Consider the following 26,166-nt stretch of genomic DNA (forward strand, 5'->3'; position numbering starts at 1 on the left):
CAGTGCATGCAACTGTCGCAAACAGCAACTGACGTCTCTCCCTTATAAAGTCACATTGCATAGGCTCATCCACAACGGGGCAATTGGCTGCAATATGTCCCTCTTGGCGGCAGCGGTAGCAAATAATCTTTTTCGCTGCCTCTTGCAGCATGGGCTTCCTGGGCTGCTCCCGCCAGACCTTAGGTAGAACTCCCACCCTCTCACTCTCTCCACCCTCACCCCTTGGAGTCATCTTACCCACCACTGGGGATGATCTGGTCTTAGGGTAGAAAGTCCGTGAGTCCCTGGAAGAGGTGTACAGGTTCTCTGTAGCCAAGTACCTCTCAACCAGATCCACAAGTTTATCTGCATTTTCTGGGTCTCCATGGCTTACCCATTTTTGGATGGCAGTAGGAAGAGCTCTCAGGAAACGATCTATAACCACACGTTCCACAATGTTTGGTGCGGTCAAAGTCTCTGGCTGCAGCCACTTCCTGCTCAGGTGAATGAGATCATACATTTGAGACCTGGGAGGTTTTCCAACCTGAAAAGTCCAATTATGTACACGCTGAGCCCGGACGGCCAGGGTGACACCCAGCCGTGCCAATATTTCTGTTTTTAGCACCACATAGTCTTTTGCTTGGTCAGGCTCTAGGTCATAATAAGCTTTCTGCGATTCCCCAGTTAACAGAGGGGCCACCAGTCCAGCCCATTGCTCCTTAGGCCACTTTTCCCTTTTAGCAGTCCTTTCAAATGTGGTCAAAAACACCTCCGGATCATCCTCTCCAGTCATTTTTGTCAGTAAACGGCTCACACCAAAGGATGAGGTATTATTGTAACCACTTGCTTCATTGGTCTGCGGACGTTGCTGTATCAATGTCTCTATTTTCTGTTGAAAATTCTGCTCTTGCTTCTGCAACAGGTCTATGAAGCGGGCTTCAGATTGCTGCTGGGCTTGTTGCTGAGCTTCCAGACTCTGCTGCAAAGTTGCATTTGTCTGCTGCTGGGCTGCAAGGCTCCTTTGTAAACCCGCATTTGTTTGCTGCTGATTTGCATTTGCTTGCTGCTGGTTTGCATTTGCTAGAGCCAGCTGTCTCAGTATCTCCTCCATGCTGGCCTTAAAAAAAATTTAAAATAAAAACTGCCAAAATTCTCCACCAACTGTGAGGGGTTAGCTCGGCAGCGGGTGTGTGTGACCCCCCTGGATGGGTTCACAACACAAAATCAGGCACAGCAGACAGCGTTGTAGGTGCAAAAAAACAAAAGATGCGGTTTATTTATGCTACATGCAGTGAAACATATAACAGCCAAAAAAAAATAAAACATGAAAATAAATCCTGGTCAGCTTGACCTCTAATTACACACTTGGATTCCCTGTCTAACAACTGAGTGCAGCCTTGTACTGCACCAGTCCCTGTCTCTGTTGTAGAGGTTTGCCACACAGGCGTTAACTCACCGCACAGAACAGAGATCACACTCCCCAGTCTATACACACAAAACTGGTTCCAGGATGGAGCATCTCCCTAAGCATGCTGGAGTTTTTTGTAGAGGTCTTAATGAGCCCACTTACTTCAGCTGGGCTCATTAACTCTTCCCCTCTAGTTGTACAAGTCTGCATAAAGCCTGAATCTAGGGCACACATATTTCCCATCCTGGATACAACCAGGTGACTTTACCTGCTTGCTGCCACACAATTATTATACACGTAACCAAATTTTTTTTACCAAAGACATGTAGCAGAATACATTTTGGCTTAAATTTATGACAAAATTTGATTTTATTGGATTTCTTTTAAAATAGAAAGAAGAAAATATTGTTTTTTTTCCAAATTTCCAAAAAATAAAAATCGGAGTCGTTAATAAATAACACCAAAATAAAGCTCTATTTGTACAAACAAAATGATAACAATTTAATTTGGGTACAGCGTAGCATGACCGCGCAATTGTCATTGAAATTGCGAGAGCGATTAAATCTGAAAATTGGGCTGGAAAGGAAGGGGGCGAAAGTGCCCGGTATTGTAGTGGTTAAAGTAATGACATATTTTTCAAGTTAGGCGGTCGGCAGGTTGAAGGGACAGAGGGGCACCAAACAGTAGTATTTTTCACTCCATAAGACACACTTCCCCCCCCCCCCCCAAAAAAAAGGGGGGGGAATGCCTGTGTGTCTTATAGAGCGAATACTGACCAGGACCGCCCGCCCCGCCATAGCCAGAAGACAGAGCAGGCCAAATGGAGTGCAGCCACGGTGCCGGCCCGGGCTGCTCTGTTGGATGTGATGACGTCCTCACCAGGCACAGGTAAGGCTATATTTAATTGGCACCGGTCAGGCTGCATTTAATTGGCACCGGTCAGGCTGCATTTAATTGGCACTGGTAAATATTTTAGTGCACCATTTGGTTCAGAATATTGTTTTTCTTGTTTTCCTCCTCTTAAACCTAGGTGTGTCTTATGGAGGGAAACATACGGTATTTAATGAGAGACAAAAACAATAGTAAAATATACTATATGATTGCCCTAGATGTTAACCCCTTCCCAGCCAGTGTCATTAGTACAGTGACAGTGCATATTTTTAGCACAAACCAATTAACATATGTTTATTGTTGTTTTTTTTTTTTTACCAAAAACATGTAGCAGAATACATATTGACCTAAATTAATGAAGACATTTTTAAAATGTAATTTGGATGCAGTGCCACATGACCGCGCATGAAGGGGTTAACTGGTAATGGCGCGGTCATGCAACACTGTAACCAAATGACATTTTTTTTTTTCCTTTTTTTTTTTTCATACAAATAGAGATTTATTTTGGTGGTATTTTAATCAGCAATGTTTTTTTTTATTTTATTATATAAATGAAAACAAGACTAAAAAATTTGAAAAGACTTACTTTCTGCTATAAAATATATCCAATAAAAAAAAAAAAAAATCTCTTAAAAAATGTTGGCCAAAATGTATTCTGCTACATGTCTTTGGTTTAAAAAAAAAAAAAAATCTGTGGCGATCTACTCTGTTTTTTTTTTCGGCGGAACTCTGCGTTAATTATCCACCTGCCAGCTGGAGCCAGGTGTAGCTGATCAGAACCTGCTGGGTTCTGGGAGACACTTGCTGGTGGACACCGGAACTGCAGCCATCGGCCCAGAGAACCACAGTGCCACCAGCAGGTGAACTCAGTACTGACAAGTACACTGATATCATAGATATTATTTGTAATATCACCTCCATTTCTATCTACTTACTGTTACAAACCCCCCTTACATCTCCATCCTAATATTGCACAACCAATACTGACCAGCTACTGTAATTCTTCACCCACAGAGAAACCTGCATAGATCACATGACCACAACAAGGATGGAGGAGGACCGGAGTCACATGACTGAGAAGATACTAAACCTCACCCTGGAGATCATCTACCTGCTGACCGGAGAGGTGAGGAGGATTCTGGGAGGTCACATGACATCACTCTTATCTCTATTAAGAAAATGCAGACCTGACTGGAGAGGTGAGGAGAATTCTGGGATTCTAACATGATATTTCTATTGGTTCCTCAATACAGAGATTTCCTCTTGTGAAGTCAGGTGATCATATGACCATCACAGTGCCTCCATGTGACTCCCTAAAACCTGAGAGACACAACATGCAGAAGATTCTAGAAGTCACCAAGAAGATGATGAAGCTGCTGACAGGAGAGGTGAGCGGTGCCGGGAATTCTGGGACATTATCCAGTAACCGACAAGGGATGTGTCTGGATGGTGACTGTATCATTGTGTGTGTCAGGATCTGTACAATATATGTTGTGTTACAGTTTATATCATTTTTATTCTATAATCAGAGTGGAAACCTGAGAGATTCTAAAGTTGATGTTATAGAAGAGAGAACGCAGGCGGATGATGGGGATTGGCTGCTGGAGGAGTTGGATTCTGTAAAAGGACGCAAAGATCTGTACCAGGACACCATGATGGAGTCATCCAGCTATGAAAACCCACCAGAGAGATGTCCCCGTCCTCTGTATTCCCGGGATTCCACACAGGAAGATCACACCATCCCCCACCATCATCAGGTAGATGAAGAACAATTATTGGCAGTTATGATTTATACACAGCATGTTTATTACAACAAATATTTATTATATATTCAGAGTGGAAATCTCGGGGATGATAATATTGTTGTTAAAGAAGAGTATAAAGAGGAGGATGAGGATTATGGTGTAATGGAGAAAGTTTCAGATAGATGCAAGGACCTCTACAAGGACATTATGATGGAGTCTTCTAATACCAGCAACCCACCAGAGCGATGTCCCCGTCCTCTGTATTCCCGGGATTGCACACAGGAAGGTCACACCATCCCCCACCATCATCAGGTAGGTGGAGTTGAGGGTCTGGAACATAAAGTGATTGAACACTCTGACATGTGGAGACGATGTGTGGACTCTACAAGACAATATTTTCTATGTGATCTCACATCATAAATACTTCTGTTTTATGGATGATATTTTCTTCCATTCTGTTGGTTTAGGGTGAAGATCTGATGAACATGAAAGTTGAGGGTGAAGTAGAAGAGACGTATGTGAGGGATGATCAGCAATATACGGAGGAGGCTGGAATGATGAGGACATTCAAAGAGGAGGACACTCCTACAGAGATCAGCACAGGTGAGCCACAATATATTCTTCTGTTATCTCTGCTCTGTTACTGCACACGGATTGGTCCAGAGTAGGGAGGGAGATGAGTGAGATCAGTCAATAATAGGTTGATAATAGTCACTGATACTTCAGTTAACCACTTCCCGCCTGGTCAATAGCAGATTGACGTCCGGGAAGTGGTTCTGTTATCCTCATTGGGCGTCATATGACGTCCTTCAGGATAACATGCCACCACGCGCCCATGGGGGTGCGCATCGCGGCGATCGGTGGAGTGGTGTGTCAGTCTAACACACCTCTCCACCGATCTCGGTAAAGCCATTGATCGGCTTTTCCTCACTCGCATCTGACAGACGCGAGTAGAGGAGAGCTGATTGTTTATCAGCGCAGCCCCCCCTGGAATGCCCACACTAGACCACCAGGGAAGCCCCCAGGACCACCAGGGAAGTGGGCAACATGTGGATGGCCAGGTATGTACCTCATGGCCATCCATATGTGAACAATCTGTGCCAATCAGTGCCCACAAATGGGCACTGACTGGCACCATCATGAAACAAATTAAATCAGCAATGCCACCCATAAGTACCCATCAGTGCTGCCTATGAGTGCCCATCAGTGCTGTATACCAGTGCCACCTATCAGTGCCCATCATTAGTGCCCATCACTGCAGCCATATCAGTGCCCGTCATTGAAGAAAACTTACTTATTTACAAAACAATTTAACAGAAACAAAGAAAGACTTGTTTTTTTCCACAATTTTCAGTCTTTTTTTGTTTGTTGCACAAAAAATAAAAATCGCAGAGGTGATCAAATACCACCAAAAGAAAGCTTTATTTGTGGGAACAAAATGATAAAAAATCAGTTTTGGTACAGTGTTGTATGACCGCGCAATTGTCACTCAAAGTGCAACAGCGCTGAAAGCTGAAAATTGGCCTGGGCTGGAAGGTGTCTAAGTGCCCGGTATTGTGGTTAAAAACATCCTTCTCTGTGCTGCAGACACCATGTATTTATTCATAAATAATTTATGTCGATTTTCAGGTTCCACTGGATGACGTGACTGACAATGGATGTACATCAGGGGACGTCATTTATTTTTGACTAAAGGCCTTGTGTTTTTATTTACACTTTACTTCTTTTTTTGATGAATGAGTATATGTACTGTGTACCCCATATTCATTCACATGTATGACATATGGGGGGCCCCCCTTATTGTTCAAGGGCTTCCAGATTCCAATAAGCCCACCACCTGCAGACCCCCACACAGACTAGGCCAGGGTTGTGCGGAAAGTAGACCCAGAATGATAGCTTCTCTAATGAGTACCCTTAATGTTAAGTAAATAATCACGCAGACCCCTTTTATTAAAATAAAGTCCCATGATGTAGAACGAGCATCACTCGTGACATGATGCAGATCCACATCACTCATGATGAATGATACCTGGGCGCGACCACATGTCTGGTCCCGCTGCTTGCTTTCTGAAAAAAGAAAGCTCCCGGCGCTGCAGCGGAATGGAAACAAAAAAGGTGGGATCTCTTGGGTGATGTCAATTGGGATCCCCTATTTAATAAATGACATCATTGACCCAAAAGGATCATGTCAACCTGATGCCCCCGCCCATTCGGTTAGTCAACATGCTTTTTTTGAGCGCTCAGAGAGGGTCAGTCATCATGATTGATTTGTATTGCCATTGCTGACTGGCATGGTTTCATAGTAGTGTATTTTTTTAATAAGAGTTTAAAAAATATATGTGTGTTTTTATTTGTGAATGATCAGGGGTACTATGTATCCCTTACCCATTCATGTATGGGGAAGGATATCTTAGATCCCTTTTATTTTAAAGATGGCTTCCAGATTCTGATAAGTCCCTAACCAAAAGACCCCAACAACTACCAGGCCAAGGTTGTGGGGAAGAGGCCCTTGTCCTCCTTAACATGCAGCAAAGGTGCTTTTGCCAGGTACCCCCTATGTGGAGGGCATGTGGTCTGGTATGGTTCAGGAGGGTGGTTCTTCTTTCCTGGCCTACCAGGCTGCATGCTCAAATTATGGTATGTTATAGCTTTTAGAGGGTCCTCAAACTTTTTTTTTTTCTTTGTTTTGCATGTGATTCCCTCTTCCCAAACTTTAAGGGTCTGATATTAATTTTGGGAAGACCCTACAACTTTATCTTGATTTTTTTTTTTTTTTTGCATTATCCTTGCCCCTTTGTTTACATTCACCTGTCAGTGGGCAGTACTTGGCTGACCACTGAATGCGTCAGGATATGTCACCAGTTGTTGGAACTCTGGCAGCCGCTGGCTCCAAAACGACCGGCAAGAGTGGGAAGCTCTCACAATTAATATCAGTAGTAATAACGTTTAGTAAATGTTTCACTTCCGGCTCAGATGAATACCCATTTAGCTTGGCCGTTTGCCCAAACTTCCGAAACTAGCAACCTCTGGGACTTCAGCCCTGTTTATGTAGATTCTGGGGTTCATCTGGCAGTATTCATTTGTGTTTTTCTCCTCATTACAGTAGCACTGATATAATAAAATAGAAAGCACCTTGGTCCCTCTTCTTCGACTTGTAGCTGAAGGTCACCATGAATCTGTATTTACAGTTTTGTTTTGATGAAAATTAAGACGGAACCTAAAAACCGAAACGGATCTTTTCAGTAGAAAATATTTCTCCAAACATCCTATAGGTGCTGTGTGTCACCAGAAGCCTAGGCCTATGGTCACTTGTTCTATGCTAAAGTGTCTTCTAGTCTAAACATTGAACCTTTTGATTATCAGAGATCACTTGAGTGCCTAGGCTTGTGGTTGTTTTTGGCTGCTTAAATGTGATCCAAAAATGTTCTGGGAGGAGGACCAAGTTGAATGAGAGCGGGGGGAGGAGGGAGCTCCGTGTATACTGGGGAGAGAGAGGAGAGTCCGCTCTGATCGCTGGACACGTCCATCCCTGGGCCCCATCCCCGTTGAAGTCACGTGATAGTGACGTAACGCGTAGGACACAGGCAGACGGACACCGGAAGTGTAATCAGGAAACGAGCCCGGCGTTCGTTTTTACATTGATCATTTTTTTTTTATTGCAAATGTGAGTAAAATATTGTTATTTTTAAAAATAAATACAAAGTTTTTAAAATACTACACCTAGAAGGGTCTATATATCCTCTTTTTATATACAGACCTGTGTACATCTGAGCACCATCTGCTGGTACTATACTGGAAGGAGTAACCCCCCCTTCTTTACATTATCTATTGATCATGTTTTTATATTTTTACAGGACACACCATTGAGAAACCCTCAAAGGATGGTCTCACTTTGCCTCCAGGCTGTAAAATGGAAGATGAGGACATCACAGGAGATTGTGCAGGAGAAAAGACAATGAGCTCAGCTGGTGGCCTTCACAGTGTGGAGAGACCATCAAATCCCTCTGACTCTGAGCAACCTTGTACTGTGAGGGATGGTGCCGGAATTCAGGGGGAGGAGAAATTTTCCTGTCCTGAATGTGGGGAAAGTTTTAGCTCTGAATTAAGTCTCATTGTACATCAGAGATCTCACACGGGTGACAAGAGGCATTCCTGTTCTGAGTGCGGGAAATGCTTCCTTCATAAATCAGAACTTATCATACACTACAGATCTCACAAGGGCAAGAAGCAAAATTCCTGCTCGGAGTGTGGGAAGTGTTTTACAGATAAATCACAACTTGTTAGACATCAGAGATCCCACACAGGGGAGAAGCCGTATTCCTGCCATGAGTGTGGGAAATGTTTTTCACAGAAATCAGACCTTTTTAGACATCAGAGATTGCACACAGGGGAGAAGCCAAATTCCTGCCCAGAATGCGGGAAATGTTTTATAGAGAAATCACAACTTATTACACATCAGAGATCTCACACGGGGGAAAAACCATTTTCCTGCCCTGAGTGCAGGAAGTGTTTTTTTCACAAATCGGGCCTTGTTATACATCAGAGATCTCACACAGCGGAGAAGCCGTATTTCTGCCCGGAGTGTGGCAAATGTTTTTCACAGACGTCAGACCTTGTTAAACATCAGAGAATGCACACGGGGGAAAAGCCATATTCCTGCTCTGAGTGTGGGAAATGTTTTATAGATAAATCCCAACTTGTTAGGCATCAGAGATCTCACACGGGGGAGAAGCCGTATTCCTGCCCTGAGTGTGGGAAATGTTTTTCACAGAAATCAATTCTGGTTCGACATCAGAAATCTCACACAGGAGAGAAACCATATTCCTGCCCTGAGTGTGGGAAATGCTTTTCACAGAAATCAGACCTTGTTACACACCAGAGGACTCACACGGGAGAGAAGCTGTATTCTTGCCCTGAGTGTAAGAAAAGTTTTTCACGGTTTTCCTCTCTTTACTCTCACCAGAAGATTCACACAGTCGAGAAGCCATATCCCTGCCCTGAGTGCGGGAAATGTTTTTCATGGAAATCAAAACTTGTTAGACATCAGAGATCTCATACTGGAGAGAAACCTTATTCCTGCCCTGAGTGTGGAAAATGTTATACATGGAAATCAGACCTTGTTTTACATCATAGATCTCACAGTGGGGTGTAGGTATGAGCTGAACGTTCCTGAGTTCATTTTCCAGGAGGTTTACTGAACTGCTCCTAATTTCTAAATGTTAATTCAAACCCCACTGAAGTCAATGAATCTTTAAAATCTATTCAGGCCGTTTTTAAAAGATATTAGGCGAGAGGTTGTCAAAAGGCTTGGGGAGCTGGGCACTGCTGTGGGAGATATGGAGATGTATACCAAGAAACTACAGACCAGTCAGCCTAACATCAATAGTATGTAAAGTATTTGATGGAATGGTAAGGGACTGTGATAAAGGTATCATAAGTGACAACCAGCATGGAATTATGAAAGACCCTTCTTGCCATACCAAGCCGTTATCATTCTATAAGGAAAGAAGTGAAAAATAGTATGGTGGAGGTCCAGTGGACATCATTTATCTAGATTTTGTATCTCATAAATATTTCATCTATAAAGTAAGGTTTGTTCGAGTTGCTTAAATTCTATATAGACGGATAGGAATCTGGCTACATAAATGGGTCCAGAGAGTAGTGATAATGACTCGTTCTCTGAATGATGGGGTTCTGTCTTGAAGTCAGTGCTGCTCAATTCGTTTTTTTTTTAATGATCTATAAGTTGGCATCAAAAACTTAATTGGGTCTTTGCTGATGATACCTGGAGGAGCTTAGCAATGAGGATCAATCACTTTGGAGAAGAGGGGCTTAAGAGGGGATACTGTTATTTTTATACAGCACCAACAGTTGGCACAACCCTTAAAAAAAAAAAAGAAGACAGTACAGTAACAATACAATTCAATACAAGAGGGTTAGGAGAGATATGATTACAATGTACAAATTCACTATATTATCAAACGCATTGAGACACCAAAGGTGTTCTATCGGGTTTGAGGTCAACACTCTGTGCAGGCCAGTCATGTTCCTCCACCCCAAACTCGCTCATCCATGTTTTTATGCACCTTGCTTTATGCACTGGTCCAAATCATTTGGCGGAGGGGGGATTATGGTGTGGGGTTGTTTTTCAAGGGTTGGGCTTGGCCCCTTAGTTCCAGTGGAGATACCTCTTAAGGCGTCAACATACCAAGACATTTTGGACAATTTCATGCTCCCAACTTTGTGGGAACAGCTTGGGGGTGGTCCCTTCCTGTTCCAATATGACTGCGCAGCAGTGTATAAAGCAATGTCCATAAAGACATGGATGAGCGAGCCTGGGGTCCTGATCTCAACCCGATATAATACCTTTGGAATAAATTGGAGTGGAAACTGCAAGCCAGGCCTTCTCATCTAACAGTGCCTGACCTCACAAATGCACTTCTGGAAGAATGGTCAAACATTCCTATAGACACACTCCTAAACCTTGTGGACGGCCTTCCCAGAAGAGTTGAAGCTGTTATATCTGCAAAGGGTGGGCCAACTCAATATTGAACCCTATGGACTAAGACTGGGATGCAATTATCCACTTCTGGACCGAGGCTCTTTCTGAGATTTGTTGTTTTCAAGTTAAAAACATTTGTTTTTGCTAGAAAATGACTTAGAACCCCCAAACATTATATATTTTTCAGACACCCTAGAGCAGGGATCTTCAAACTACGGCCCTCCAGCTGTTGTGGAACTACACATCCCATGAGGCATTGTAAAACTCTGACATTCACAGACATGACTACGCATGATGGGAATTGTAGTTCCTGAACAACTGGAGGGCCATAGTTTGAAGACCCATGCCCTAGAGAATAAAATGGCGGTCATTGCAATAGTTTGTCACACCGTATTTGAGCAGTGGTCTTACAAGCGCAATTGTTTGGGAAAAAAAAATACACTTTTTTTTAATTAAAAAATAAGACACCAGTAAAGTTAGCTCATTTTTTTTTTTTATATTGTGAAAGATAATGTTATGCCGTGTAAATTGATACCCAACATGTCACACTTCAAAATTGCGCCCGCTCGTGGAATGGCGATAAACATTTACCCTTAAAAATCTCCATAGGTGACATTTAAAAAATTCTATAGGTTGCATGTTTTGAGCTAGAGGAGGTCTAGGGCTAGAATTATTGCTCTCACTCTACTGATCGTGGCGATACCTCACATGTGTGGTTTGAACACCGTTTTCATATGTATGCGTTCGCTTCTGAATGCAAGCTCTCCAGGACGGGGCGCGTTTAACATTCTTATTTATTTTACCTTTTTATTTTTTATTTTTACACTGTTCTTTTAAAAAAAAAATTGTGTCACTTTTATTCCTATTACAAGGGATGTTTACAATCCTTATAATAGAAAAAAAGCACGACTGGAACTCTTAAATATGATATCTGGGGGCAAAAATACCTCACGTCTCATATTTACACTGAAATGCAATAAAAAAACAAAACAAAACACAGTTTTTTCATAAGCGTATACGTTCGTTTCTGCGCGCAAGCTCGACGGGAGGGGGTGCGTTCAATTTATTTTATTTTTTTCTTACTTTACTTTTTATTTTTACACTGTGCTTTTAAAAAAAAAATGTATCGCTTTTATTCCTATTACAAGGAATGTAAACATCCCTTGTAATAGAAAAAAAGCATGACAGGACCTCTTTAATGTGAGATCCGGGGTCAAAAAGACCATAGATCTCACATTTCGACTTCAATGCAATAAAATAAATAAATGTCTTTTGAAAAAAAAAAAAAAATCCCCTTTAAGAGCATTGGGCAGAAGTGACGTTTGACGTCGCTTCTGTCATTCAATGTTATGGAGCCGAGCGGGGGCCATCTTTCCCTCACATGGCATCCAGTCTCACAGGGGAGAGGACCCGATCGTCTCCGCCGCTACCGACAGTTCCACAAAGACCGGAGCGTGGTGGGAGTGGGGGGTGCGGCCCTCTCCCGCCCCCCCATAAAAGTGATCTTGAGGCGAATCCGCCGCAGAGACCATTTTTAATTGAGAGCCAGCTGCCCACAGTTTAAGAGGAGAACAGGGTTTATGGCAGCTTTCTGCTGCCATAACATTGGTATTCCACCTCAAAGGCTGGTCGTTTAACTGGTTAAAATTCATGTGCTTGTAAAGGCAGGTGTTCCAATACTTTTGGTAATATAGTGTATAATATCAAAGGTGACGCCAGTAACTGTAATAAACCATTTTTTTTACCATGAAGAGGACATGTGGCCACGATTTGAGGTTAGAAGAAAGAAGGTTGAACCAAAGCAAAAGTGACACATACAAAGAAAATAAAACTGCTTAGATTGTTGGCTGCTAAATGGCATTTCCTGGCCAGCTTCCCCTGATGCTAGATTAGGGGTTAGGTATGAATTATAGGGAGGGCCCTACAAAAAAATTACACACAAAGATGTCACCTGTGTCCCAGCAACCAATGGATGCCTTGAAGGCTTGCCACCTGCATCCAAGCAAACAATGATATCCTCAGTTGCTAGGATTTGGGATTGCTGGTTTTGGTGCCCAAAAAAAAGACAAAAAAGCGTGGACTTCCAACAAAATCAATACCAGGCCCTTATCCTAGACAAAGATCTAGTGTGAATTTTAAGAGAACCCTCATTTAAAAAAAAAAAAAAACTAACTAAAAGGCTTGGGATCTCCTCCAATTTTCATCAGTTTAGTCAAGTTCCATCAAGAGGGGTATAGAAGGGTAAACCTGAAAAAAGGTCGGGTTCATCCCAAGATTCACACTTGACCCTTCTCCAACCATAAAACCTAGCTGGAATTGGGGGCCCGTGAGGGTGCGTCTCCTCCTACTGCACCCTACCAGGCCACATGACCTTAAAATAGGGGAATATCCATAACAAAGCACCTTAACCCCATGCTGAGGGTGACGAGGGCCTCTTCATTACAACCCTGGCCTTGTGTTTGAAAATATATGGACCCCCAGATACACTCCCCCCCCCCCCCCCCCAAAAAAAAAAAGTGTAGGGGAAATGTCCTATTTAGAAAGAAAACGCATTGTGACAAAGCCAGTTATTTAAGGAAAAAATGCCCAACATTGTAAATCAATGGTCAATCACATCGTCCAGCAATGTAGATCCGCATCAATCACGATGTACGGTACCTGCTGAGTAAAAAAAAAAAAAAAGCTGACACATTCCCTCCTAATGACTGCTCACCACAAATGATAGCTTCCTTAGCTAAAGGTGTACAAAGGGATGAGCAAATATGGACATGACCATATATGGTTAATGACATCACATGAGAACCTCTGTGATGTCACTGACCAAATATGGTCATGTCCATGTGTGGTCAGTGGTGTCGCCCTGAATATCCATGCCCTTTGTTTACATTCCGCTGTCATTTGTGGCAAGTTTCCATTGGGACAGGACATGTCGGCATCTTTTTTTGTGAGTTGGCCGGTGTTGTTTATTGAGGTTCTACACAGCAGGACTATGCGCTTGATCAGTTATTACCAATGTTGTGTTTTTTTAAACAAAGGACTTGTCAAAAGTAGTGTTTTTATTTATGTAGCAGCGTGCCCCCTTACCCACCTTCCACAGAGGGCCCTTCATTACCCACATTCCCCTTGGCTCCCATCATCTTCTGGGCATGCCCGGGGGATAATAATTGCATCTCCTTCCACCTCCGGGGCTCAGTGGAACCATGCCTGATTAAGCAGCTGTGACTGGGCTAGATTGTTGTAACCAGGTACAGGGTTCCTAAAGCCCCATACACACGATCAGATTTTCTGCTGTTTTTTTTCCTTCAGATTTACCAAAACCATATAATATGAGGTCAAACCTTAGGAGTTTCAATGTGTATGCAATCAGGCAGGCCCTTGCACTACATGGTTTTGGTAAATCTGAAAGACAAAAATCAGCAGAAAATTTGATAGTGTGTATGTTCCTTCAGGATTGCCACCTCATCCCTTTAAAACCAAACACAGATTAATTACTCAGGTTCTGTGGCTGATTTAAGGTGGTAATTAAACTCACTTGGTGCCTTATCTGGATTAAATTAGCCTCAGAACCTGTGTAATTCATATGTGTTTGGGTTTAAAGGGATGAGGTGGCAACTCTATGTCAGAATTGGTGAGTGGGCCAGATATGTGGTAACAGGGTAGTTGGTGCAAGTACTGGAACAGTAGCGGAGACAGGAGCAGAGCATCAATAACCAGTTATGTGGCATACAGGTGTAGCGGATGACATTTTGGACAAAATGTCATACGTATGTAAATTTAATTTTTGCCTCAGAACAGTAGGGGTTCTGAGGGTTGATTACATAGGTTGGCCTTAACACCAGTCTGGCCAGGCTGTGTTTGGAAGTTCTGTCTGGTCATGTGAACGGTGAGGTGCACATGACAGGCCAGAACCAGGCCTGGTTGGATGTTTAGGTATCAGCCTTCTCGGAACCAATCAGTGGGAGTGCCGGGGCCCGCTGAGGAGTCTGGGAAGGGGTACTAAAGAGGTGTGGGTCACGTGTTTCGGGAGAGGAGTTTGCGGGACCCATGTGGTCTGTTCCGGTTCCAGGACCGGGGTAGCCCCATGAGGGGTCCAGGTCACGGGTTGTCCGACACCCTGCAACATGTTCCTGTTGGAGGCCCCTGATAGACCTGTTTGGTCTGGGGTTGGGATCCATCTGTTCCCAAGTCTCGGACCCGGCTGGTCCGAGGCGCAGTAACCGAGGGAGGATTCAAGGTGTCCGGGTGTGCACTCGGCTTGGAGAGGCACCACAGCTCGTGGAAGTGACCGGGGGAGGACTCTTCGGAGGAGGGCCAGCAAGTGGCCTCCTGGGAAGTGCCTGGTTACTGAGTTGGGAAGGACATTGACGAATTTACGCTTTTCCAGTACCATTGAGGAGACGGGAAATGTTCCAGGTACTGAGGAAAAGGTTCCTGTTCACCCTGAGTTACAACTTGTCCACGTTCATCGGATTGCTTCAAGTTTTGAGTCAACGTGCTGACTGCCATGATCTCTGGCTAGAGATCTGTTCAGCCTTGAAGTACCCAATTGCAAGTGGCTACTTTCTGGGTGGAATTAGAGACTTTGCTAGACCTGCAGTTAAGGTGCCTGAGTTCTTCACCCATGCCCTCTGTTCCCATGAAAGACTGTGTTATTGGATGTTACTACTGCTAAACAAAACCTTTGTTAAAGGACCTCATCTGTGTCAGTGTTCAAGTCGTTGGGTATCAACCCTGGGAACCCCTAGACGTGGAAGAGCAGGCCAAGAGAAGGTAACTGGTAAGCCCAACAAGTCAAGGCTGCCTAGCAAGGGTTTTGGCTGCTACATGGGCAAAACACTGAGTTGCTGAGAGAAGATAGAAGAGGAGTTATATACCTTTCCAGCAGCTGGCACCAGGTGGAGGATGATTATTGAGATCTGCTTAGAGACAATCGCTGGTGGACACCAGAACTTCACCCTCCAGTTCTAGGAATCATAGTGCCACCAGCAGGTGATCCCAGTCCTGACACTGGTATTTCTATACCATCTCTTTATAACCCTCAGTTTAACCACTTGCCGACCGCCGCACGCCGATGTACGTCGGCAGAATGGCACGGGCAGGCATAAGGGCTTACATGTACGTCCTTGCCTGCCCGCCGGTCGGGGGCCCGATCGGGCCCCCGCCCGGTGCCTGCGGCGGTCGGTATTCGTTCGGGAGCGATCCCGGACGAGGGGACGGCCATTCATTCATGGCCACCCCCTCGCGATCGCTCCCGGCGAATGAAAATGTCCGGTGACATCATTTCCTCTCCTGTAATGTAAACACAGGAGAGGAAGTGATGTATTCTCTCCTCCGTGTCGGTATTTTTCGTTCCGGCACCGAGGAGAGAGGTTCGGTGAGTTGCACCAACACACCCCACATACAGTAGAACATGCCAGGCACACTCACACCCCCCCTTTACCCCCCGATCACCCCCCAATTACCCCTGCCCCCCCAGTCACAGTGACACCAATTGCTTTTTTTTTTTTTTTTTGCATTGGTGTCATTTGTGACTGTAATAACTGTTAGGGTTAGCCCCCTTTAGTTCTAATGTGCCCCCCTAACCCCCCCAATAAAGGTTTAACCCCGTGATCACCCCCCGTCGCCAGTGTCACTAAGGCTGGGTTCACATTGCAGCGGTTTATGAGAACGAATGTGATTCGCACCGCACTGCAGTGCAAATCACATCCGATCTCTGTGCGATTCGAGTTCAGCCATACAGATAGTATGGCTGAATTCGTGTCGCACCCGCCGCTAATTCGCACGGGACCCTTTTTTTGGCCCGCAGCAGAATCGGATCGCATGGGTGTTCACACCATGCGATCCGAGTTTGCAGATCGCACTGCGATATGCGAACTGATCTGGGGGTGTCATTAGCATTTCACTGACACTCCCAGCAGTTCGCATAGGGCAGTGTGAACTGCCGCCGGGAGGCATGCGATGCGGGAACCCGCCGCGGATTCATGGCGTTCCCGCATCGCTCCAGTGTGAACCCAGCCTAATAAGCGATAGTTTTTCTGATCGCTGTATTTGTCACAGGTGACGCTAGTTAGGCAGGTAGGTATTTAGGTTCGCCACAGCTTTTTATAGCGCCAGGGACCCCCATATACTACCGCATAAAGCCCCCTGATTGCCCCCTAGTTAACCCTTTCACCAGTGATCACCATATAACTGTTACAGGTGACGCTGGTTGGTTAGTTATTTTTTTATAGTTTCAGGGCACCCGCCATTTATTACCTAATAAAGGTTTAACCCCCCTGATCACCCGGCGGGTGTCATTTGTGACTGTAATAACTGTTAGGGCAGTTAGGGTTAGCCCCCTTTAGTTCTAAGGTAACCCCCCCAATAAAGGTTTAACCCCGTGATCACCCCCCATCGCCAGTGTCACTAAGGCTGGGTTCACATTGCAGCGGTTTATGAGAACGGATGTGATTCGCACCGCACTGCAGTGCAAATCACATCCGATCTCTGTGCGATTCGAGTTCAGCCATACAGATAGTATGGCTGAATTCGTGTCGCACCCGCCGCAAACTCGCACGGGACCCTTTTTTTGGTCCGCAGCAGAATCGGATCGCATGGGTGTTCACACCATGCGATCCGAGTTTGCAGATCGCACTGCGATATGCGAACTGATCTGGGGGTGTCATTAACATTTCACTGACACTCCCAGCAGTTCGCATAGGGCAGTGTGAACTGCCGCCGGGAGGCATGTGATGCGGGAACCCGCCGCGGATTTGTGGCGTTCCCGCATCGCTCCAGTGTGAACCCAGCCTAATAAGCGATCGTTTTTCTGATCACTGTATTAGTGTCACAGGTGACGCTAGTTAGGCAGGTAGGTATTTAGGTTCGCCGCAGCTTTTTATAGCGCCAGGGACCCCCATATACTACCGCATAAAGCCCCCTGATTGCCCCCTAGTTAACCCTTTCACCAGTGATCACCATATAACTGTTACAGGTGACGCTGGTTGGTTAGTTATTTTTTTTATAGTTTCAGGGCACCCGCCATTTATTACCTAGTCTCACTAGTGTACCCCTAAATTTAGGGGTGTCTACTTTCCAAAATGGGGTCATTTGGGGGGGTTTGTGCCATCTTGGCATTTTATGGCCTTCAAAACTGTAACGCCCTAATGCCCCGTACACACGAGAGGGATTAAGTCTGACAGACCTCCAAAGGAGTTCCGCCAGAGTTCCGACGGAGTTCTGGCGGATTTTTCGACCGAACGGACTTGACCACACACCATCACACCAAACTCCGACGGAGTCGAACGTGATGACGTACGACTGGATTCGACGTAGGAAGTTCATAGACAGTAGCCAATAGCTGCCCTAGCGTCGGTATTAGTCCGTCGGAGTAGCACACACACGAGCGAATTTTTCGAAGGGGACCGGGTCCGGCGGAGTTCCGACGGGAAAATTTAAAGCATGCTTCATTTCTAAAGTCCGTCAGACTTTGGCGAATCAAAAGTCCGTTGCAGCCCACACACGATCGGATAGTCTGACGGACTCGGTCCGTCGGAGTTTGGATGTCGAAAAGTCCGCTCGTGTGTACGGGGCATTAGAAAGCCTGAAGGCGGTTCTTGGTTTTCGGGGCCCCGTACGCGGCTAGGCTCCCAAAAAGTCCCACATATGTGGTATCCCCGTACTCAGGAGAAGCAGCAGAATTTATTTTGGGGTGTCATTTCACATATGCCCATGGCATGCGTGAGCAATATATCATTTAGTGACAACTTTGTGAAAAAAAAAAAAAGTTTGTAATTTTCCCGCAACTTGTGGCAAAATATAAAATATTCCATGGACTCAACATGCCTCTCAGCAAATAGCTTGGGGTGTCTACTTTCTAAAATGGGGTCATTTGTGGGGGTTTTGTGCCATCTTGGCATTTTATGGCCTTCAAAACTGTAATAGGTAGTGAGGAGTGAAGTCAAATATTTATGCCCTTAGAAAACCTGAAGGCGGTTCTTGGCTTTCGGGGCCCCGTACGCGGCTAGGCTCCCAAAAAGTCCCACATATGTGGTATCCCCGTACTCAGGAGAAGCAGCAGAATTTATTTTGGGGTGTCATTTCACATATGCCCATAGCATGTGTGAGCAATATATCATTTAGTGACAACTTTGTGAAAAAAAAATTAAAAAAAATTAAAGTTTGTAATTTTCCCGCAACTTGTGGCAAAATATAAAATATTCCATGGACTCAAAATGCCTCTCAGCAAATACCTTGGGGTGTCTACTTTCTAAAATGGGGTCATTTGTGGGGGTTTTGTGCCATCTTGGCATTTTATGGCCTTCAAAACTGTAATAGGTAGTGAGGAGTGAAGTCAAATATTTACGCCCTTAGAAAACCTGAAGGCGGTTCTTGGCTTTCGGGGCCCCGTACGCGGCTAGGCTCCCAAAAAGTCCCACATATGTGGTATCCCCGTACTCAGGAGAAGTAGCAGAATTTATTTTGGGGTGTCATTTCACATATGCCCATAGCATGTGTGAGCAATATATCATTTAGTGACAACTTTGTGTAAAAAAAAAATAATAATTTTTTTTTGTCATTATTCAATCGCTTGAGGCAAAAAAATAAAATATTCAATGGGCTCAACATGCCACTTATCAATTTCCTTAGGGTGTCTACTTTCCAAAATGGGGTCATTTGGGGGGGGTTTGTACTGCCCTGCCATTTTAGCACCTCAAGAAATGAGATAGGCAGTCGTAAACTAAAAGCTGCGTAAATTCCAGAAAACGTACCTTAGTTTGTAGATGTGACAACTTTTGCGCAAACCAATAAATATACAATTATTGACTTTTTTTTTACCAAAGACATGTGGCTGAATACATTTTGGCCTAAATGTATGACTAAAATTGAGTTTATTGGATTTTTCTAATAACAAAAAGTAGAAAATATCATTTTTTTTCAAAATTTGCGGTCTTTTTACGTTTATATCGCAAAAAATAAAAATCGCAGAGGCAATCAAATACCATCAAAAGAAAGCTCTATTTGTGGGAAGAAAAGGACGCAAATTTTGTTTGGGTACAACATTGCATGACCGCGCAATTACCAGTTAAAGCAGCGCAGTGCCAAATTGTAAAAAGACCTCTGGTCATTTACCAGCAAAATGGTCCGGTCTGAAGGTGGTTAATACTGGTTATACCTTGTATGTTTCTGTCCTACATACAATCAGTAAAGGTCAATTAAACACCAATGATGTGTTTTCCTTTCACTTCACAATTATGTGCCACATAACACCATGTAAACACCATGATGCAGCTCATCATACTAATGCCAAAGATACCAGTGACACCTACTGGCAAAAGGGAGGAACTGAAGGTATACATGAGCTTAGGGCAGGGGTGTCCAAACTTTTTTCAAAGGAGGTCCAGATTTGATGAAGTGAACATGCGCGAGGGCCGACCATTTTGCCTGACATTCTTTGAACCATTAAAATTCAGTCTAAGTGTGTTCATCTGAGCACTACTACACTGCCCAACAAGAATTCTCTTGCCTATATGGCTGTGTGTGGTGAAGAGATGAGCTTGGGCGTGTTATTTGGATATATATATCTTTTGTGGCCCCCAACGAATCCCCGAGCGTCACTCAGGAGGAGCGTGGGTGTGTTATTTGGATATACGGTATTTATTGGTGTATAGCACACACCTTCACTTTAAGAGGGAAGTTTCAGGAAAAAAACTTACATTTTAAATAAAGAACTGTGAAGCAAAATAAGGGTCAGTGCCCATCAATGCAGCCTAATTGGTAAAAAAACAACATTGCAATAAGCGTATGTTGATTAGTTTGTGCAAAAGTTATAGCCTCTACAAAATAGGGGATAGATTATGGCATGTTTATTATAATTTTTTTTTTATTATTAGTAATGGTGGCGATCTGCAGTTTTTATCGTGACTGCAACACATCGGACACTTTTGACACTATTTTGGGACTATTGTCATTTATACAGCGACCAGTGCTATAAAAATGCACTGATTACTGTGTAAATGACACTGGCAGGGAAGAGGTTAAACATTAGGGGGCGATCAAGAGGTTAAGTGTGTCCTAGGGAGTGATTCTAACTGTGTGTGGGGGGGGGGGGTGGTTGGCTACCACTGACATAACAGCGATAACTGCTCCCGATGACAGGGAGCGGTGGATTTCTGTCATGTCACAAGGCAGAATGGGGTAATGCCTTGTTTACCTAGGCATCTCCCCGTTCTTCCTCTCCACACTGCAATCGCGGGCCGCTGGTGAACATCGAGTTCCGGGCACGCCCCCGCGGCAGGCTCGTGCCTAATAGGTGGCAAATTTAAAGGGACGTACTGTACACCCATTTGCCTGCCTGTGCCATTCTGCCGACATATATGTATGTGCGGTGGTTGGCAAGCAGTTAATATCCCCTCTGTTCCTGGAGGCACTGCCAACATTATTATCAAACCCACTCTTCCATTTAACATGTTCTCTTATTTATTTATCAGGTTTGGTGCAATATCCAGTTTGGGGAGGGCCATTTCTCATAACCTCCCCCAAATGAGGGCTACACCTGATCACACACTCCCACTGCCTCTCTGCTGATGTCTGGGTTTTACTTTCACTGTCAGAAAGGAGATTACTGATCCCAACAGCCTGGTATAATTGCAGTGCCTGGTGATGGAGCTAGGGTTGCCACCTCATCCCTTTAAAACCGAATACATATTACACATGCTGTGAGGGCGATTGAGGTGATAATTAAACTCACTTGGTGCCTTCTCTGCATTAAATTGGCCTCAGAACCTGTATAATTCATGTGTTCGGGTTTAAAGGTATGAGGTGGCAACCCTAGATTGGGCCCAGAGCGTAATCCAGCAGTCATCACCTCACTCTCACGTTGCACAGTGTCCTGGAACCGGCAGGATGAGGACACGATGGGGGAGTAGCAGGGGTGGACTGACAACTCATGGGGCCCCCGGGCAATAGGAGATTATGGGGCCCCCAGGCAATCAGAGATTATGGGGCCACACAGTAGACACACACACACACAGTATACAATCACACAGTATACACAGACATGTTTCTATTGGCTGAGAAGGCACTGGAGAGGTGGGGCAGCAATAATCTCAGGATTTTTAGACCAAAAGGATGTCGGTAAGGGGCATTTCAGAGACAGATGAAAAAAAAAAAAACACAGATTTTTACATACTTTCCCTGGTTTTACTGAGGCTGGCAACCCTGATGGGGCGCCCTAGTGGCATGGGGCCCTCGGGCAGTGCCCGAGTGGCCCAATGGCCAATCCGCCCCTGAGAAGTAGCTGAAATCCTGAGACTGTCCTGCAGAATTGGCAGGAATGACAAGGCCGCGTTCACACTTTGAAAACCTTCTTGGGGCTGCAGTTCCTCTGAGCGCCACAAGGTGGTGATCTCACTTCTACCCAGACAGGAAGTGACGTCGGCTACAGGCAGGAAGTTCCGGGTGAGAGGTGAGTCGGGAGGAAGTAGAGAGAGAGAAGACATTGCTGGAAGTGGCAGTAGAGGAGGTAATAAGATCTTATTTTCTATTTACACCCAATAACCCCCCCATCATGTCCGTCCTCTTCCTCCATAGTCACTGTGATGTCTTTTATCTGCACTGCCCTGAGGAACATGTACCAATGCAAAAACATATTTTAAAGCGGTTGTATTGCCCGCTTGGTGATTTTTACCGACAGGTAAGCCTATAATAAGGCTTACCTGTCGGTAAAAAGAATATCTCCTAAACCTGCAAGGTTTAGGAGATATTGATCCAGTGTATCCTGCCGGAAGGAAGGGCTCCTGCGCGCAGACCACTCACAGCGCTGGAGCCAGTGATCCCGGTAGAAACGCAGAGGGAACATGTCAGCTCCCTCAGCAGTGACCGGGGCGAGCTGCAGGAGCTTCTAAGGTAAGTATTTCATAAACTGTTGGCGCTATTTAAATCGTGTATAATAATAATGTGCTAGTATGCGATAGATACTAGCACATTATGCCATTGCTTTGCAGGGTGTTTTTTTTTGGGGGGGGGGGGGTTCAGTGGTTTACTACCTCTTTTAGAAGCAGTGATTTTTTATTTTTTAATGCTTAAAATATAACATTAAAAATGTCCAGTTCCTTTAAATAACAATCCTTTGGGGGTCTCCTAATCCTGCCTGTGAAGGGACATCTCTGTGATGTACAGAAAGTGCTGCAGCGGCGCTGACATTTACAAAGGAAAAAAGTAAAAAAATTACCAGCAAATTGCATTTCACTGCCGGATTCTGTTTTGAAGTAAAAAAAAATAAAAAGCACACAGACCCCTCTAAAAGTCAGCTATTTTATAGGGTGGTTCTGTGTGTTTGTTTTAAAAGAAGAAGCTGCCAATAAAATGCAGTTTGCCTGCAATTTATGTTGTATACATTTTTTTGTTTTTTGCTGTAGCACGGCAAGAATGAAAAGGAAAAATTGCATAGAGTCCCTCCAAAAAGACATACCAGACCATCTGAGTCGTGTATGGATTTTAACCACTTGCCACCTGCCATATAGCAAAATGACGGCGGCAAAGTGGTTTCAATATCCTGACTGGAGAACATATGACGTCTTCAGGATAAGCCACTGCGTTGTTGCGGTGTGTCAGTCTGACACACAGCAACACGATCTAGCTATAGAGTCTCTGACGGAGGCTCTTTACACGTGATCAGCCATGTCCAATCACCGCTGATCACGATGTAAACAGGAAGAGCCGCCGATCGTCATTTCCTCACTTGCGTCTGTCAAACGCAAGTAGAGGAGAGTTGATTGGCTGCTCCTCTGACCGGGGGGGGGGGGGATCTGTGCTGATTGATTATCAGTGCAGCCCCCCGAGGATGCCCACACTGGACCACCAGGGATGCCACCAGGGATGCCCACCACTAGCTATACCACCCTAGACCACCAAGGATGCCAATCAGTGCCCACAATGGGCATAATTGATTGGCAGGCATTATTGTTTGCCACTGATTGGCATCCATCAGTACCATATATTAAATCCGTGCCACCTATCAGTGTCCATCCGTGTCACCTTTCAGTGCCCATCAGTGCAACCTATGTGTATATGTGTACCCATCAGTGCTGCATATCAGCGCTGCATATTAGTGCCCATCATCAGTGCCACCTCATTGGTTGCTTATCAGTGCCTGTCAGTGTAGTCCCATCAATGAAGTAGAAAGCGTACTTATTTACAACGTTTTGTAACAGAAACAAAAAATAATATATTTTTTTCAAAATTTTCAGTCTTTTTTATTTATTTAGCAGAAAATAAAAATCCCAGAGGCGATCAAATACCACCAAAAGAAAGTTCTATTTGTGGGAACAAAATGATAAAAATTTAGTTTGGGTACAGTGTCGCATGACTGCGCAATTCTCATTCAAAGTGCGACAGCGCTGAAAGCTGAAAATTGGTCTGGGCAGGAAGGTGTATACGTGCCCTGTATTGAAGTGGTTAAGCATGCTCTCAACATGGGCAGGACCTCCTTGGCAAAGCACCTTGTCGCCATGTTGATGAGGACAGGAGGCTCTTCCTCACAACCCTGTCCAGTGGTTGTGGGGGGAAAGTGTTTGGGGGCTTATCAGAGTCTTTAGTAATAGGTGGGCACCTAAATGACACCACCCACATACTACCACTACTTATTCACAAAAGAAAAAAATTGTAGCCTAGAAATAAAAAATAAAAAAACATTTGACAAGTACCTTCAGTTAAAAAAAAAAAAAACGCCCAAAAAGTCACTTCACCATCATCAATCACGATGCCAACCGCCCACCGACTCGCTGAAAAAAAAAAAAGACCTGGCATAGACGACTGGTCCCAACGGTGCTCACAGTCGAATCGCAGTTCCCCAATATGTCATCAACTATATGAGGGAAGAGGCGGAGATGGCGGTCTCTTATACCATGCAATTGTTTAGAACAAATGAGAAAGTAAAAAAATGTGGGGTGACTTCTAAGGAACGTTCATAGATAGTATAGTATCCATACCATGGAACTGTATAAAATCATTAACGTTTATCGTACAAAGTTCCATAAAACATAATAAAAAGTATATAAATAAGAGAGCATAACTAGCATAACTAGACATAACTAGCATAACTAGACTTTTCCATGAAGCACACGGGAGCAATGAAATAAATTAGATCAAAAATACAGTGGTGTGAAAAAGTGTTTGCCCCCTTCCTCATTTCCTGTTCCTTTGCATGTTTGTCACACTTAAGTGTTTCGGAACATCAAACCAATTTAAACAATAGTCAAGGACAACACAAGTAAACACAAAATGCAATTTGTAAATGAAGGTGTTTATTATTAAAGGTGAAAAAAAATCCAAACCATCATGGCCCTGTGTGAAAAAGTGATTGCCCCCCTTGTTAAAACATACTATAACTGTGGTTGTCCACACCTGAGTTCAATTTCTCTAGCCACACCCAGGCCTGATTATTGCCACACCTGTTCACAATCAAGGCATCACTTAAATAGGAGCTGCTTGACACAGTAAGGTCCACCAGAAGATCCTTAAAAGCTACACATCATGCCGAGACCCAAAGAAATTCAAGAACAATTGAGAAAGAAAGTAATTGAGATCTATCAGTCTGGAAAGGGTTATAAAGCCATTTCCAAAGCTTTGGGAATCCAGCGAACCACAGTGAGAGCCATTATCCACAAATGGCGAAGACATGGAACAGTGGTGAACCTTCCCAGGAGTGGCCGGCCGCCCAAAATTACCCCAAGAGCGCAGCGACGACTCATCCAAGAGGTCACAAAAGACCCCACAACAACGTCCAAGGAACTGCAGGCCTCACTTGCCTCAGTTAAGGTCAGCGTTCATGCCTCCACCATCAGGAAAAGACTGGGCAAAAATGGCCTGCATGGCAGAGTTCCAAGGAGAAAACCACTGCTGAGCAAAAAGAACATCAAAGCTCGTCTCAATTTCTCCACAACACATCTTGATGATCCCCAAGACTTTTGGGACAACATTCTGTGGACCGATGAGACAAAAGTGGAACTCTTTGGAAGGTGTGTGTCCAAGTATATCTGGCGTAGAAGGAACACTGCATTTCATAAAAAGAACATTATATCAACAGTAAAATATGGCGGTGGTAGTGTGATGGTCTGGGGCTGTTTTGCTGCTTCAGGACCTGGAAGACTTGCCGTGATAAAAGGAACTATGAATTCTGCTGTCTACCAAGAGATCCTGAAGGAGAATGTCCGACCATCTGTTCGTGTACTCAAGCTGAAACGAACTTGGGTTCTGCAGCAGGACAATGATCCTAAACACACCAGCAAGTCCACCACCGAATGGCTGAAGAAAAACAAAATTAAGACTTTGGAGTGGCCTAGCCAAAGTCCTGACCTGAATCCTATTGAGATGTTGTGGTATGACCTTAAAAAGGCCATTCATGCTCGAAAACCCTCTAATGTAACTGAATTAGGACAATTCTGCAAAGATGAGTGGGCCAAAATTCCTCCAGGACGCTGTAAAAGCCTCATTGCACGTTATCGCAAACGCTTGGTTGCAGTTGTTGCTGCTAAGGGTGGCCCAACCAGTTATTAGGTTTAGGGGCAATCACTTTTTCACACAGGGCCATGATGGTTTGGATTTTTTTCACCTTTAATAATAAACACCTTCATTTACAAATTGCATTTTGTGTTTACTTG

General features: G+C 44.3%; 1 protein-coding gene across 1 annotated transcript in view; it reads left to right on the plus strand.

The window, feature by feature from the left end:
- Positions 1-26,166, plus strand: part of LOC143989513 (uncharacterized) — a 283,774-nt gene that overhangs the window by 17,073 nt on the left and 240,535 nt on the right. The window contains 2 exon segments of the mRNA XM_077489650.1: positions 3,293-3,404; positions 3,532-3,666. Coding sequence (XP_077345776.1) covers positions 3,312-3,404; positions 3,532-3,666 — 228 coding nt within the window. The 5' untranslated portion in view covers positions 3,293-3,311.

Source organism: Lithobates pipiens, unplaced genomic scaffold, assembly GCF_037356315.1.
Source record: "Lithobates pipiens isolate NorthernLeopardFrog02 unplaced genomic scaffold, aLitPip1_a1.2 Scaffold_18, whole genome shotgun sequence".
NCBI classification, from domain to species: Eukaryota; Metazoa; Chordata; class Amphibia; order Anura; family Ranidae; genus Lithobates; species Lithobates pipiens.